Genomic DNA, 13,356 nt, shown 5'->3' with positions numbered 1-13,356 from the left:
CTGTGCTCCAGGTCTCGTTTCTCTGCACAGATGCTTGGCCATGTTTGCTGAGTGAAGGCAGGGGCCAGCTGGGCCCTGTAAGACCCTGTATTTCCCACCACCCAAGGACAGGAAGCCGTGGTTGGAACTTGATCTCTTTGGGAGGCTCCCGACAGAAGCCTCACAGTTTGGGTAGAGAAACCCAACCGTTTTTACCAACAGGGAGCCTCTGTCTTCTGAGCAGCGGCTGGGTTGGCTCAGGAGCCAGGTGGCCTTCATCTCTTCTGGCTCAGGCCAGCAGAGTGCATGACCCTCCTCCACAGCAAGATGGGGACTCAGAGGAGCCTTGGGGCCCCTGGGGAGACATTCATCTTCCCGGCCTTTATCATATTTTTCCATGACAGTGCTCTCCTTTTGAGATGCAGTGGCCCAGCTGGAGGCTGAGGGCTTTCAAGGCACTTTTGCTTGTGCCCTGTCCCCAGTCCAGGAAACTAGGCGCAGGGCAAAGACTCCTTGCTTTCCATGACAGTCTTCTCTGGGCTTGCAGTGCCAACCAACGGTGGGTGTGGTGAGCCCTGGCCACTGTGGGACTAGACGACGCTAGTTAGGATTCTGGCACTATTGGTAACTGTATAATCTTGATCGTGGATGAACTTCTCCGTGCTATAATTTCTCCGCCTTAAAACTGGCACGGTGAGCACATAGCCTGAGGATTTACTCAGTGTCCTCTGGAAAGCCCCGAGAGCAATGTCTTGCACACAGCAAGAGTGGTGTTTGCTGTTCTCACACTGCCCTCCCCTCTCTCTGTCCTCAGTGTCTTCAGCCATACAGTTGAGGCTGCTCCTCTGGGATGCCTCCTGATAGCGGCTGAGCTGAACTGGCGCAGGGCCCATTTCTTAGATTCTCTTAATCGCATCACGCTCCTCTAAAAACGTGCCTTTTGTGGAGGGGGTGGGGGCAGCGATGAAATGAGAGAACAGGTACCAAAGCACAGGGCTTGACGCTGACCTCGGAAAGGCTTCAGAGTTAGCTATCACGTTTGTTTTAGTGAGGAAGACCTTTCTAAGTCAGGGTAGGTTGTGCACTGTGGTTTTCTCGTGTGCTGCCCCAGCTTTGCCTTAGCCATGGACACCTACAGTCTGGAGCAGAAGGGCATTTTACAGTTGGTGAAGTAATCCCGTCAGCATTCACAGAGCACCCATACAGCCAGCCATTGTGAGAGCCTCTGGAGCTGGAGACAGAACAGCGCGTAACCTCTGCTTTGTGAGCTTCCATTTCCTAGGCTGGGGCAGCAGACAGCTAAACATGGGAGTACGTAAATACAATACGTGCTTGGACTCAATCCCTTCCTTTTGAAGATGGGGAAACTGAGGCCCAAGGAAGAAAGAAACTTTTCTAACTTCCTCCAGTGGCATATCCAGGCAGAAACTTGCAGGCAAAGCCTCCACAGTTTAGGCTGACTTACCCTCAAGCCTGGACTTCTCCGAGGTTTTAAATGCAATAGCATATGCGTGCAGAGGCTGCAGGTCAGCCTCAGTATCGTGTCTCATATGGCATCCATTTGCCTTTTCTTGTTTTATTTTTCAAGACAGGGTTTCTCTGTGTAGCCCTGGCTATCCTGGAACTTGCTCTGTAGACCAGGCTGGCCTCGAACTGAAATCATCCTGCCTCTGCCTCCCTAGCACTGGGACTAAAGGCATGTGCCACTTCAGGTCACCTTGTAAATTTGAGACAGGGTTCCTCAGTGGGACCTAAAGCTCATAGAAGAAGCTAGGATGGTGGTGCCATGAAGGTCAGCGGTCTGTATGTCTGTCTCCTCGGTGTTGGGGTCACAAGCCTGTGTCATGGTACCTGTTTTTTTGCATGGGTTCCGAGGATGGAACTTGGGTCCTTGAGCCCTGTACAGCACCGAGCCACCCCTAGCCCCATTTTATGCATCTTAAAACACTTACTCCTAGAGTCAAGTTTGGGACAGATAAATAATTGTCATACATCTTTTTTGTTTATTTTTATTTTTATTTTTTTTTATTTTTCGAGACAGGGTTTCTCTGTAGCATTTTTGGTTCCTGTCCTGGAACTAGCTTTTTTGAAGACAGAGTTTCTCTGTGTAACACTCCTGACTGTCCTGGAATTTGCTTTGTAGATCAGGCTGGCTTCAAACTCACAGAGATCCACCTGTCTTTGCCTCCCAAGTCTGGGATTAAAGGCCTGTGCCACCACTGCCCCATATACACAAAGGGAGAAGGAAAGGAGTTCAGATGTAGACCCCTGCCTTGCACACACCCTTCACTCATCCTGGCTTCCCTTCTCTTTCTGGCTTCATTTTCCTCACCGTCTTCCTTGATGGCCACCTTTCCCCGTGACTCCTCTATCCAGTAGGTTGTTCTCTCGCGCAGCGCGTACCTTCCCACCATGCAGGGTGAGCTCTAGCAGCCAGCAGGGTCTCCTGAGGGACTGGCTCTCTGCCTTGGCACATAGTAGACCCTCAGTAAATACCAGTGGAGCAAGAACAGAGGGAAGGAGAGCGCTTGTCCACGTCCTGAGGCCTGCTGGGAAACTCCATGAGCCTTCCCTCTGGGTTCTCAGTCCAGGCAGCTGTCTTCCCCTCCTCCCGCCCTCGCACCCGGCCCTCCATCCGGCCTGCATTTTTCCGGGTTTGATATCATTTTTTCCACTCTCCCGGCTGCTGCCGGCAGCCTCTGCCAACTTTCCACAGCTACAGCCTCCCACCCCCATTCTCGACCGCAGGCCGGAGACAACTTCGGGTGGGGAGACCCTCCTCCACTTCCTGGGCATGACTGGTGACCAGTGAGCTAGTGAGCCTGGGGGAACTGGACACCCCAGGGCACCTTTTTTTCTTTCTGCACCTCGTTCCTCTGGACTGGGCCATGAGTGACCTCCGTGCAGGGTCCAGGAGTCTGGCTAGGGGCGGCATTTGGTTGGAGGCAGAGGTGTCAGGAGTCAGAGGCAGAATGATCCAAACAGTTTGCATCTTGTTCTCTTCTCAAAGTCGTGACAGTCCCGCCTCCCCCATCCCACCGACGTGGAAACTCCTGACCTCACCCCTACACCCAGCTGGGTCCCCAGGCAAGCGGGAAGCCTCACTGTGTCCTGGGGGCCTGGAACTCACTGACTGGTGACCCTGGAGTGCTCTCTGCTCCTCTCAGGGCTCCACTTTCCACATTTGGAAAACGAATGCACTGGACTAAATTAGTGTCTATCCTGGGATTAATGGGCTGAGTTCCATGGAATTCCTGCCAGCCCCCTTAAATTATACGCAAAATTGTGTTAGAAAAAAAACTTTGCCCTTCCATTGTTTTGAGCTAGCGCCAGGCCTGGAACTTGCTTTGTAGACCAGGATGGCTTTGAAGTTTCGGGGGATCCTCCTGCCTCTGCATGCATTGAGTAGTAATGTTCCAGGTATGTACCTAATTTCCCTGTCCCTTCCCTGGAAGGCTAGATTGGCTTTGATTCTTTTGCTCAACCTCCTGAGTTCTGTGGTTATGGGTGTGTGCCGCTATTCCCACCTCCCCTATAGAATTTTAACACTCCCCCGCTTTTGTTTTTCACTGTTTGGGTGGGATCAAACCAATCACCCCACTGTTCCAAGAAGCTTGAATCTTTAATCACACCTGTATCTCCTTTCCCTCTGTGTGTGTGTGTGTGTGTGTGTGTGTGTGTGTGTGTGTGTGTGTGTAGGGCAGCGGAGATCTGCCCATCTCATTTTCAGAGACAATGCCTCTGAGGGCTCACCAAATAAGGCAGGGTGGCTGGCCTGTGAGTTCCAGGATCCACTAGTCTCTGCCTCCAAGGTGCTGGGGTTAAAGGGTTGTAACACCAGGCTTGCTCTTTGCCTGGGTTTTGGGTATGGAACTCAGGACCTCATCTGAGTTGTTGACTGAGCTATTCACCCTATCCCCTTGTCAAGAGAACTGTGGTAGGGGGCTGATAGCACCGGGGATCTCAGTGGTCTCCCTTAGAGCACCTGCATGTTTCTGGGCTCCTTCCTTCCCGCTCTGAACCTCCTTTTCCTAAGTGGCCAGAGGAGGTTAGCAGTCTTAGGCAGCATGCAAACGGAACACACGCATGCACAATAATAACAGGGTGGGTGTGCAGCTCCATGCCAGAGCTTCCTAGCATGTGTGACAGAGTGACAGCTTGGCACAAGCTGGCACCACCCTCAGTGCCAGGATGAATTCTAGGGAAAGGAGCAAATGGCAGGTCATTTGGAACTGTGGTAGTCACGTGGTCCACAGTGCGTGTATCTCCTGGGCCTGGGGAAGAAACTAAATACAGCAGGGAGGAGGAGGCCCGAGCACATAATTAATTCATTGACTTTATTGATTGTCCAAGACAACAAGGCCAGTAGGCCAGACCAGTCTTTAGTCAAGTTAGATGTTTGGAGAGGAGGAGGAGATGCCTAGAAGAGCCCAAGAAGTGAGATCCATGCATCAGACAGGACATCCTGGACTGGCTCAATGTGGAATGTTCTGAGCGTTGGTCACAGCCCAGGGACAAGAGTTTTACAAAAAGACACCCACTCTGTAAAAAACTACTTGTGTCCAGCTTGGGTTTACAGCCCCATAGTCCACCCGTCACTTCCCCAGGGAAGAAGGTTCGGTTCTCAAAGCCCTGGCTCCTGGCGATGCTCTCTGGCCATCCTGGAAACAGGCAAAGTCCACTACTCAGACTCGAGGCGACACACCTTCGGCCCTTAGTGGCACCACAGTGTCTCATCACCCCAGAGAGGTGCTCGCCTCAGAGCACAGCTAGATTGTGGCAGGACTTGGAGCGGGCCTTGAGTGCCCGGCGTTGTGCGCTGCGTGCTGTCAGGCGTGCCAGGAAGCGTCGGGCGCGCTGGCCCAGGCTGGCCCGTCGTCGCGGTGAAGGTGGCTCCGGGGCCATGCTCTCCTGGCGGCGCAGGCGCAGTTGACGCACTACGCCTTCAAAGAGCTCCATCACGTTGTGTTGCAGAGTGGCTGAAGTCTCGATGAACTTGCAATCAAACACCACTGCGCAGGCGCGGCCCTCTAAGGGGGGGGCGGAGCCAAGATAGAAGGAGTAGTTAAAGGTGGAAAGAGGTGTGTTCAGACTCTCAGGAAGCATCGCCCCACACACTCCCACCCCAGGATCGGGTTTCTATAGTGGCTTTGGCTGTCCTAGAACTAGCTCTTTAGACCAGGATGGCCTTGAACTCACAGAGAACCTCCTGCCTCGGCTCCCCACCCCCACCCCCAGGACAAGGATTAAAGGCACGTGAGCAATTTCCCTGGTGCCTACTTAATTCAGGTGTCGGGGGACCCAGAGGCAAATGATAAGGAGCTTTGAGATGTCAGCTTGGTCTGGGGGACTGGCTGATACTCAGCAGAACAAGACTGAGAAGATTCGATCTCACGACTAGGGCCGTTTTAAGATCTTACGGGCCCCACTAGAAATATGGAACTTATTAAACTATTCTTCTCCCACTATAAATACAATTTATACCTACCTTTAAAAGTTTCGGGTTGTAATTATTGGCCAATACACTGTTTCATCCAAAGCTTGAATTTATAATCTCCCTAATTTATACTGGGGCCACTAGAGGCCATTTTCAGCTGGTAGACATTTAGTCTCTGATTACCAGGGGAGTTTACAGGGGGAATTTTAAGCAAAAGTCACAAGGTAAGCTGTAGTTCTGGACATTTCTGTCAGCGTCAAGGAGGAATGATTGAATAGGGCTAGAGAAATATAGGGACTGGGACACTGGGGATAGCAAGACAGGACAGAGACTTGGAGTGTGGCGCAAGGGGACTGTAGAACTCGGGTACAGATTTGGGAGGTGAGAGGATGAGGCCTGGTAGGTAGTTGCAGGAATGCGCCAGGTGGAGGGTACAGACCTTCTCTGAGGTGAGCACCTGAGGAGGAGGAGTAAGGCTGAAGGAGAGAGGAGCAGTGGGCAGAGAACTCACCTTCTACGGAGACCTCCCTGCAGCGGGCCAGGTCTGCCTTGTTGCCCACCAGGATGATGGGCACGTGGTCTGCCTGATGCGTGCGCCTCAGCTGGATCCGGAGCTCCGAGGCGCTCTCGAAGCTGCAGCGATCTGCGACGGAGTACACGATGATGTAGGCGCTGCCCGCCTGCAGGCACGACTCCTGGCTCCAGCTTTCATCCTGCGGGGGAGGGACCCCAGGCCCAGCCTCAGAGGGTGCCTAGCCCTGGCTGACAAAGAGGCTTCCTTGGTCTAAAGGGTGGAGTAGGTACAGGTTCCATTCTGGGTAGTCTTGGGGAACAAATTCTATCATAATGCCCCGTGCCACCTTGGGAAAACTGCTGATTCTCTGAGCCTCGGTTTTTTGCTTGGGAAATCTGAAGTAGGCTACCTAGCATTCTTCCCTCTTCCCTTGACTTTGGACGGAAACTGAGTGGGAAATCCTCTCCTGCAAGAGGCATCTTGCTTTGCCCGTTGAGTCTTGTCTTCCTCCTCCTCTTCCCCCCTCCTCCTTTCCTTCTTTTGACAAGGTCTGACCCTGCAGACCAGAGTGGTTTTGATCTTGAGGCAATTCTCCTGCTTCAGCCCCTGGACCTATATGTGTGCCCCGGCAGGCCTGATTCATTTAGCTCTATCTAGTTTGTGAGGAGAGTTTGGGCTTGGGACACGGCACTTTAGTCTTTCTGCAATCCAGAATTCAAAGAACAAAGGAAGAGAGGGCCACTGAGAAGGCCCAGTGCGTAAAAGAGCTTGCAGTGAAAGCATGGATATGATTCCTGAATCCCACAGTGGGAGGAGAGAACCAGCTCCAAAAGCTGTCCTCTGACCTTCACGCCTGCACATGGAAAGTGTGTACCTGCCCTCATACACACATCACCACACACATACAACATACACACTCACTCAAATTATAATAAAATAAAGTGTGTGTGTGTGTGAGAGAGAGAGAGAGAGAGAGAGAGAGAGAGAGAGAGAAAAGAGAGAGAGAGAGAGAGAGAGAGAGAGAAGAAGAGAAGAGAGAGAGAAGAGAAGATAGAGAGAGAAAGAAGAGAAGAGAAGAGAGAGAGAGAAGAGAAGAGAGAGAGAGAGAAGAAGAGAGAGAGAAGAGAGAGAGAGAAAGAAGAGAAGAGAAGAGAGAGAGAGAGAGAAGAGAAGAGAGAGAGAGAAGAAGAGAGAGAAGAGAGAGAGAAAGAAGAGAAGAGAAGAGAAGAGAAGAGAGAGAGAGAGAGAGAGAGAGAGAGAGAGAGAGAGAAGAGAAGACTGAATTTGGGGAGGCCTTTCTCAGTACAGTTTTGGAGAGAGAGCTGAAAGGTCACCGTGGGGTGTAAGGACAGAGAGGGATGGAAGTGGAAAGGGACACGTAAGTCTCAGAGCTCTTTCTAGTCATTTGACCAAGGAAAGGAGAACCAGAATAACGGAGACAGTGCTTCGGGAGTGAAGATTTCAAAGACTCTAATGAGGAATGGTTCCTGTCCTCAAGGCTCATGTTCTGGAAGGCGAGCTATGGGAAGGGGCGGGGAGGGCCGTTAGGAGGGACCTCAAAAGTGCCGGAGGAGGGAGATGTGGTGTGAGGGGGCAGGTAAAGCCTGGCCAGTTTGGGAGGGCTCCCAGTGAGTCAGTGGGCAGGGCTTGGAAGGAGGAGCAGGCCCAATGGCAGGAGGTGGTGCAGAGGAAGGGATGAGTCTGTCAGGCTAGGATGGGAAAGGCTGACTGGGAAGGACTGTGAGTGAGAAGAAGCTGGACCGTGGGACAGGTGAACAGAGAAGTGTCAGGTCCTCGCTCGGTAGGGGTGCCTGTGCCCGCTCAACCGCTGTGTTGATCATTTCCAGGCCAAGTAGCCTTTGGGTAGAATCAGACAGATGCAGCGTCTCGGGGCCTAGAGGTAGGTCATGGGGTAAAGGCTTGCTGCACACACACGAGGATCTGAGCTTAACTGAATTTGATTCCCAGAACCCACATCACAAAAAGTACCAAAACCCAAAAGTTTGGATGTAGTGGTGAGGTCAGAGGACAGCTTTTAGGAGTGGTTCTCTCCTTCCACAGTGTGGGGTAAATCCCTAGCTGTCCAGCTTGGTGACAGGCACCTCTGTCTGGGTTTTGTCATTTTGCAGGTCCCATGCCTGGCTTTTGATTGGTCTGCCCAACTCACTGACTACCCCACAGTATTCTACTGTATCCAGAAAACAGCTCTTCCCCATACTGGCCCTCGAGTTCCATGAGACTAGCATTTTGTCTGACTCATTTACTCCATGGTCTTCAGCATCCTGGTCCACTATAGACACCTAACAAGCATTTCTTTCCTTTCCTTTTTTTCCAAGACAGGGTTTTTCTGTGTAGCTTTGGTGCCTGTTCTGGAACTAGCTCTTGTAGACCAGGCTGGCCTCAAACTCACAGAGATCCGCCTGCCTCTGTCTCCCGGGTGCTGGGATTAAAGGTGTGCGCCACCACTGCCCAGCCTCTAACAAGCATTTCTTTCTTTTTTTTTTTTTTTTTTTTTTGGTTTTTCGAGACAGGGTTTCTCTGTGGCTTTGGAGCCTGTCCTGGAACTAGCTCTGTAGACCAGGCTGGTCTCGAACTCACAGAGATCCGCCTGCCTCTGCCTCCCGAGTGCTGGGATTAAAGGCGTGCGCCACCATCGCCCGGCCCTCTAACAAGCATTTCTAATGAACGAGCGGGTGAAGAAGTGAAACTCAAGCTGAAGAAGGTTCAGAAAGTGATACTCCCAGGCAGACGGGGACACAGTACCAGTATAAGCGGTGGATTCTGTAGATCTGGGCATGAGTGTGCCTTGTAGATCTGGGCAGGAGTGTGCCTGCTCTCTGAGAACTTTGGACACATTAACCCCTCTGAACACCTGTTTCCTTGTTGACAGAAAGGGAAGTAGAAGATCAACTGTATGTACCATTTTAACTGCACATCACAGTGTATGCCAGGGCTTCCCAGTGTCGGAGGCAGGGGTGGGGGTGGGGAGGGTGCGCCATAAACCCCAGCTCCTGTTTTAGAAACACCATCACGGTCATCCCTACCCAGACTTCCTTTTATACTTGTTGAAAGTTATTGGCCATACCAGACATGGTGATGCATGCCTGTAGTTGTGGCACTGGGGAGGCCAATGCAGGAGGATCAAGAATTTGATGCCAGGGCTGGTGAGATAGCACCAGACCCACATGGTAAGAATAGAAAACTGATTTTAGCAGACTGCCTTCTGACATCTGCATGTGTCACACACAAAATAAAAAAGTACACAATAAAAAATCTTAAAAAATGGACAAACATTTACCTAATGAAAAGGAACTGCCCACACGGCCCCTTCATTCTCTCTTTTGGTTCTATCAGCGGTGCTGTCCGCCACTCAAAACTGCCCACTTGTTTGTTTGTTTGTTTATTTATGAAACAAGGTCTCTCTACACAGCACCAGATGTCCTGGAACTCACTATGTAGTCCAGGCTGGTCTCAGACTCATTGCGTGGCCCAACACTGTATGCTTAGCTTCCTTTATGGGCTTACGTTTAGGGAAAAGGTGAAACAACCAGTCACTCCATGTTCTTTTCTGGTGCTCAAAAAGCTCCCTTAGGTGTCATGTTTCCTTATCTGTGACTATAGTACTTGGCACATGGTGGGCAGGTGCAAGGTTTTGTCAGCTGAATCCCTGGAGAGAGAGGATATCCCTGCTGATGTCTTGTCTCCTTCTATTCTCCCCCTCCCCCTTTTGAGACACAATCTCATGCAAGCTCAGGCTAGCCTTGAACTCACCATGTAGTCAACAATGGCTTCAAACTTCTGCATCCTCTGCCTCTAGCTACTGGGATTACAGGCATGCACCATCATACCTAATTTGTGCAGTGCTGGGGACTGAACTCAGAGCCTTGTAATTCAGTGTGCCAACAGGCACTCTACAATTAGGCTACATCCCCAGGTCATCTTCAACTAATTTCTCAAAGCCCTACCATAAGCGTATGTTATGTAGCAAGAGGAAAGTAAACCATCGCATTTCTGTTCTGGCAGAAGGAAGGGGATGGTAACCTTTGGTTTTCCATTTTCACGACCTCCCTAGCACCACACATCCCCCAGACAATTCTTCACTCCTGCTTAGCGCTCTTTTCATGCTCCACACTGGGCTCACCACTGCGGAACTGCATCAGAATTAAAGACAAGACAAAACAAAACCAGCTGATGATGTGGCTAAGATACAACCTGCTCACTGGGAAGACACGTGCAGAGCTGCTGGTTCTAGGTCCTGGGTTTGATCCCTAGAACTTTTTGTAAGCAAATAGCAGTAGCAACAATTAAAAAAGAAAATGCTTGACCCATTTATCGGATGAGAAGATCGAAATTCAGGGAAAGTCTATTGATTGCACAAAGCTGTACAACTAGTAGGAAGAAGGAAGGTGTGTGCGTGTCACCCTTAGGCATTTTGGGGTCAAATCCAGTGGTTTTTGCTTTCGCAAATGTGGGAGTGTCATAAGGATGAGGAGGCATGCAAATGGAGAGGTGCATTCTGGGATGTCTGCTGGGAGGGCGTTTGGTGAAGTGAGGAAAGAGGGTAAGGCTACGAGGTTCTCCTGCCTTAGGAAAAGGTGTAGGTTTGGGGAAGGGGCCAGACAGGTCCCTGTCCTAAGCCCTGCTCTATATACCCCAGGAGACAGGCATCTACTATTAGGTTTAGCATCCCTCATCTTCCCAGGCTTACAGTGTCGTACCAGTTTCTCGGCCTCCCAGGTGTCCATGACCACCAGTGTGGTGTCCTCTCCGTCCACCGAGAGGGTTCTCTCGTACACATCTGCAATCAAGCGGGAGAGTACAATCTCAGGGTGGAGTGGGCCACTGCAGACACGGTGTTCCCTTACTGCCCGTTCTTGTCAGTCACTCCGTCACATTTCCTTGGGGTAGGGAGTTCTGTCTTTCCTGGTGGTCAAAAGTCCCTGTTAGGTGTCCATGTGTCCCCAGTTATGAACATAGTATATGGTACATGGCAGGCAGGCGCAAGAAGCTGGCTCTTGTCAGTTGAATGAACATGGACTGGTGGGGTTAACCTGGGAATCCTCCCCAGCCTGCTCTGGACTCTAGCTCAGGCTAGATCATATTATCTCAGGCCTCAGTCTCCCCATCTGTAACACACGTGTGAGCATATGTACATGATTCTCACGAAGGTCGAGACTGGAGAAGGGAACTGGTCAGATGGTCCCCATCCTCTCTCTGTGTTTAGCCACTCCTTCCCTTCAACCCTGTGCCCTCGAAGCCTGCCCGGCAGAGGCCTATCTTCCTGTCATCTGACCGACTCTGATTGCCCTGCAGCTCCTGACCTGTGTGTTCAATGCACTTCAGGGGAGTAGAACAATCTATAGCTCAGAACTGGAGATCTGGAAGCCTCTATTTGGGAAGAACATTAGTTTTGTTGGGGGCTGAGGGATGGGAGGGGAGAGAGGTTGAGGACTTGGGGCTGGGAGTTTCTGAGCTGGGTGGAAGCCTGTCATTTCTTGACACACATAGTTTCAGAGTTTCTCCCCTTATGACATGGAGACAAATCATGTACTTTTCACCCAGTTTCCCTCCTCTAGGCCCTGTCCAGGTCGTGTCCTGCCCAGCCCTAGATGAGCATCATATACTTCTTAGCATGCTTGACTGCTCCTAAACTCTCTCTTCTCTGTAATCCAGGGCCCCTAGTGACAGGCTTTTCTGTCCTGTTCCCTGCCTGACTCACCCCACAGGGCTCTTACCTCCCAGCTGTTCATGAAGGTCCCGCTCTTGCTTCCCTGCGAAGAGACTGGCCAGACTGGTCTTCCCGACGCCGGGGTCTCCAAGCAGCACTACCCGGTAGAGGGCTTCCCAAGAGCCTTCAGAGTCGCTGGATTCAGAGGACCACCCATCCTGGGCTGGGGAAGGTTTTCGAATGGGAGGGTTGAGAGAGGCCGACTGACCCAGTCGGGGATGCTGGGATTGAGTAGGGGGTGCCGTGCACAGGCGGCCAGGCTGGTGGCCCCGGGATGACAGGGGTAGCGGAGTGCTGGCTCGGCGGCGCAGGGTGGTCTTTGCTTCCTGTTGGGTGTTAAGTGTCATCCTCAGTCTTTTCCCTGGCTCCTTCCCACCTTCTAAAAGAAGGTGGCTGGGCAGTAAGTGCCTTCTTCTCCGGGTCTTGATAAACTGTGCAAACGACTTCCTCCAGAGTCCTCTCTGGTTCAACGGGGGAGGGGGGAGAGCTCTTCAGCTCCTTGGGGTTGGGGGCTGCTGGTTTCAGGCCTAGAGTCCACTGGGGTTCGCCTAGAAGGGGTGAGGGCAAGGCTGTAAACACACGAGGCTGACACACCCCGAAGCAGATCTCCAAATTCCGAGGATGACCCTTTCCCCGTGACACAGACCGGAGAGTGGCTGCAGCGAGCTGAGACACCTAAAACATCCATAGCACATGCTGCCTACCCGGACCGGTCCTTCCCCTTCAGGATCTGAGACCCTCCCTACAGGAAACATCGGACCGCCCCATTCCCCCTTCCCCACCAGTCTCCTTCACTTGTTCAGGGTTGGGGGATGCTGAGGAGGATTGAGGCCTCTGGGAAGTTTATTCCCGCTGCCTGATACCCCCAGGCAGAGTTTGAAGAGGAAGGGAGGGGCGCGTTGGTGCCCCACAAGGGCGAGGGGCTCCAGGGATCTCTCTGGCTGTAACCTGAGTGCCCTGGTGCCATGGGAACGGCGTGCCCGGTCCGCCCCTGCGTGAAAAATTCAGGAGCCGCTGGCGCCATGGCCTCCAGCTTTTGTTGGGGGACAGAAGCCGCGAGGGACCCAGCAACTGGTTTGGTGACAGAACAGGGTGCAGGAAGGGAGCCTACCGGGCTCAGGACTCAAGTGTTTTTTCGGGGAGTCTGAGCTGGAACTTTCCCAACTCCCGGTCCTGGATGTGAGTCCCAAGTCCTGGGGCGGTCGGGCGTGATGGATGGTGGCGTTCCTTGTGCCAGGCTCCCCTAGCTCTGCCATCCCGCACCCTCCGGGACGCGGGTTCGAGGCTCCCAGTCCTCGGACCACACTGTAAGCAGGCGACCGGAGAACTCCGCCCGGACAGGCAAGTTTACCTTGATGCGTGGAGGCTCCGAGTTCCCGCTGCTGCAGCTCCTGAGTACTCCGTTATTCCCCGGCCTCGGTACGCAGCCCCTCGGGCCTGTCCCGTCCCGCCCGGTCCAGAGCCACCCCGCCCCGTGCGGCCCCGCCCTGTCAAGGCAGCCCGGGTCCCCGCCCTGCAGACCTCCGCCTCCAGTCCTCCCCTTAGGGGTGGCAGTGTAGGAATGGAGTGCCAGGAGAGGGAGTTTATTCCTGGGTCTGTAAGTCCCTCTGTGTCCATCTACCGAGTACACCAACTTCAGCCCTGGACGGAAGCCTCTGATGGAGCTTGGTCGATGTTCAGAGCCCCAGGTTCCACCTT

At 52.5% G+C, this 13,356-nt stretch overlaps 1 protein-coding gene across 2 annotated transcripts; it reads right to left on the bottom strand.

The window, feature by feature from the left end:
- Positions 1-4,299: 4,299 nt before the first annotated feature.
- On the bottom strand, positions 4,300-13,114 carry Rem1 (RRAD and GEM like GTPase 1). Of its 2 annotated transcripts, none has more exons than XM_075962514.1 (5): positions 13,010-13,114; positions 11,666-12,206; positions 10,649-10,728; positions 5,928-6,129; positions 4,300-5,009 (listed from the first exon to the last, which is right to left on the bottom strand). In XM_075962514.1, exons 2-5 carry the CDS (start codon positions 12,003-12,005, stop codon positions 4,738-4,740), a joined length of 894 nt encoding a protein of 297 aa, XP_075818629.1. In that variant the 5' UTR covers positions 12,006-12,206; positions 13,010-13,114; the 3' UTR covers positions 4,300-4,737. The 2 variants fall into 2 exon arrangements, with proteins under 2 accessions (XP_075818629.1, XP_075818630.1); XM_075962515.1 differs by lacking the exon at positions 13,010-13,114 and adding an exon at positions 12,770-12,996.
- Positions 13,115-13,356: the final 242 nt, after the last annotated feature.

Source organism: Microtus pennsylvanicus, chromosome 2, assembly GCF_037038515.1.
Source record: "Microtus pennsylvanicus isolate mMicPen1 chromosome 2, mMicPen1.hap1, whole genome shotgun sequence".
Lineage (NCBI taxonomy): Eukaryota > Metazoa > Chordata > Mammalia > Rodentia > Cricetidae > Microtus > Microtus pennsylvanicus.
This window is presented reverse-complemented; position numbering and strand designations above follow the sequence as displayed.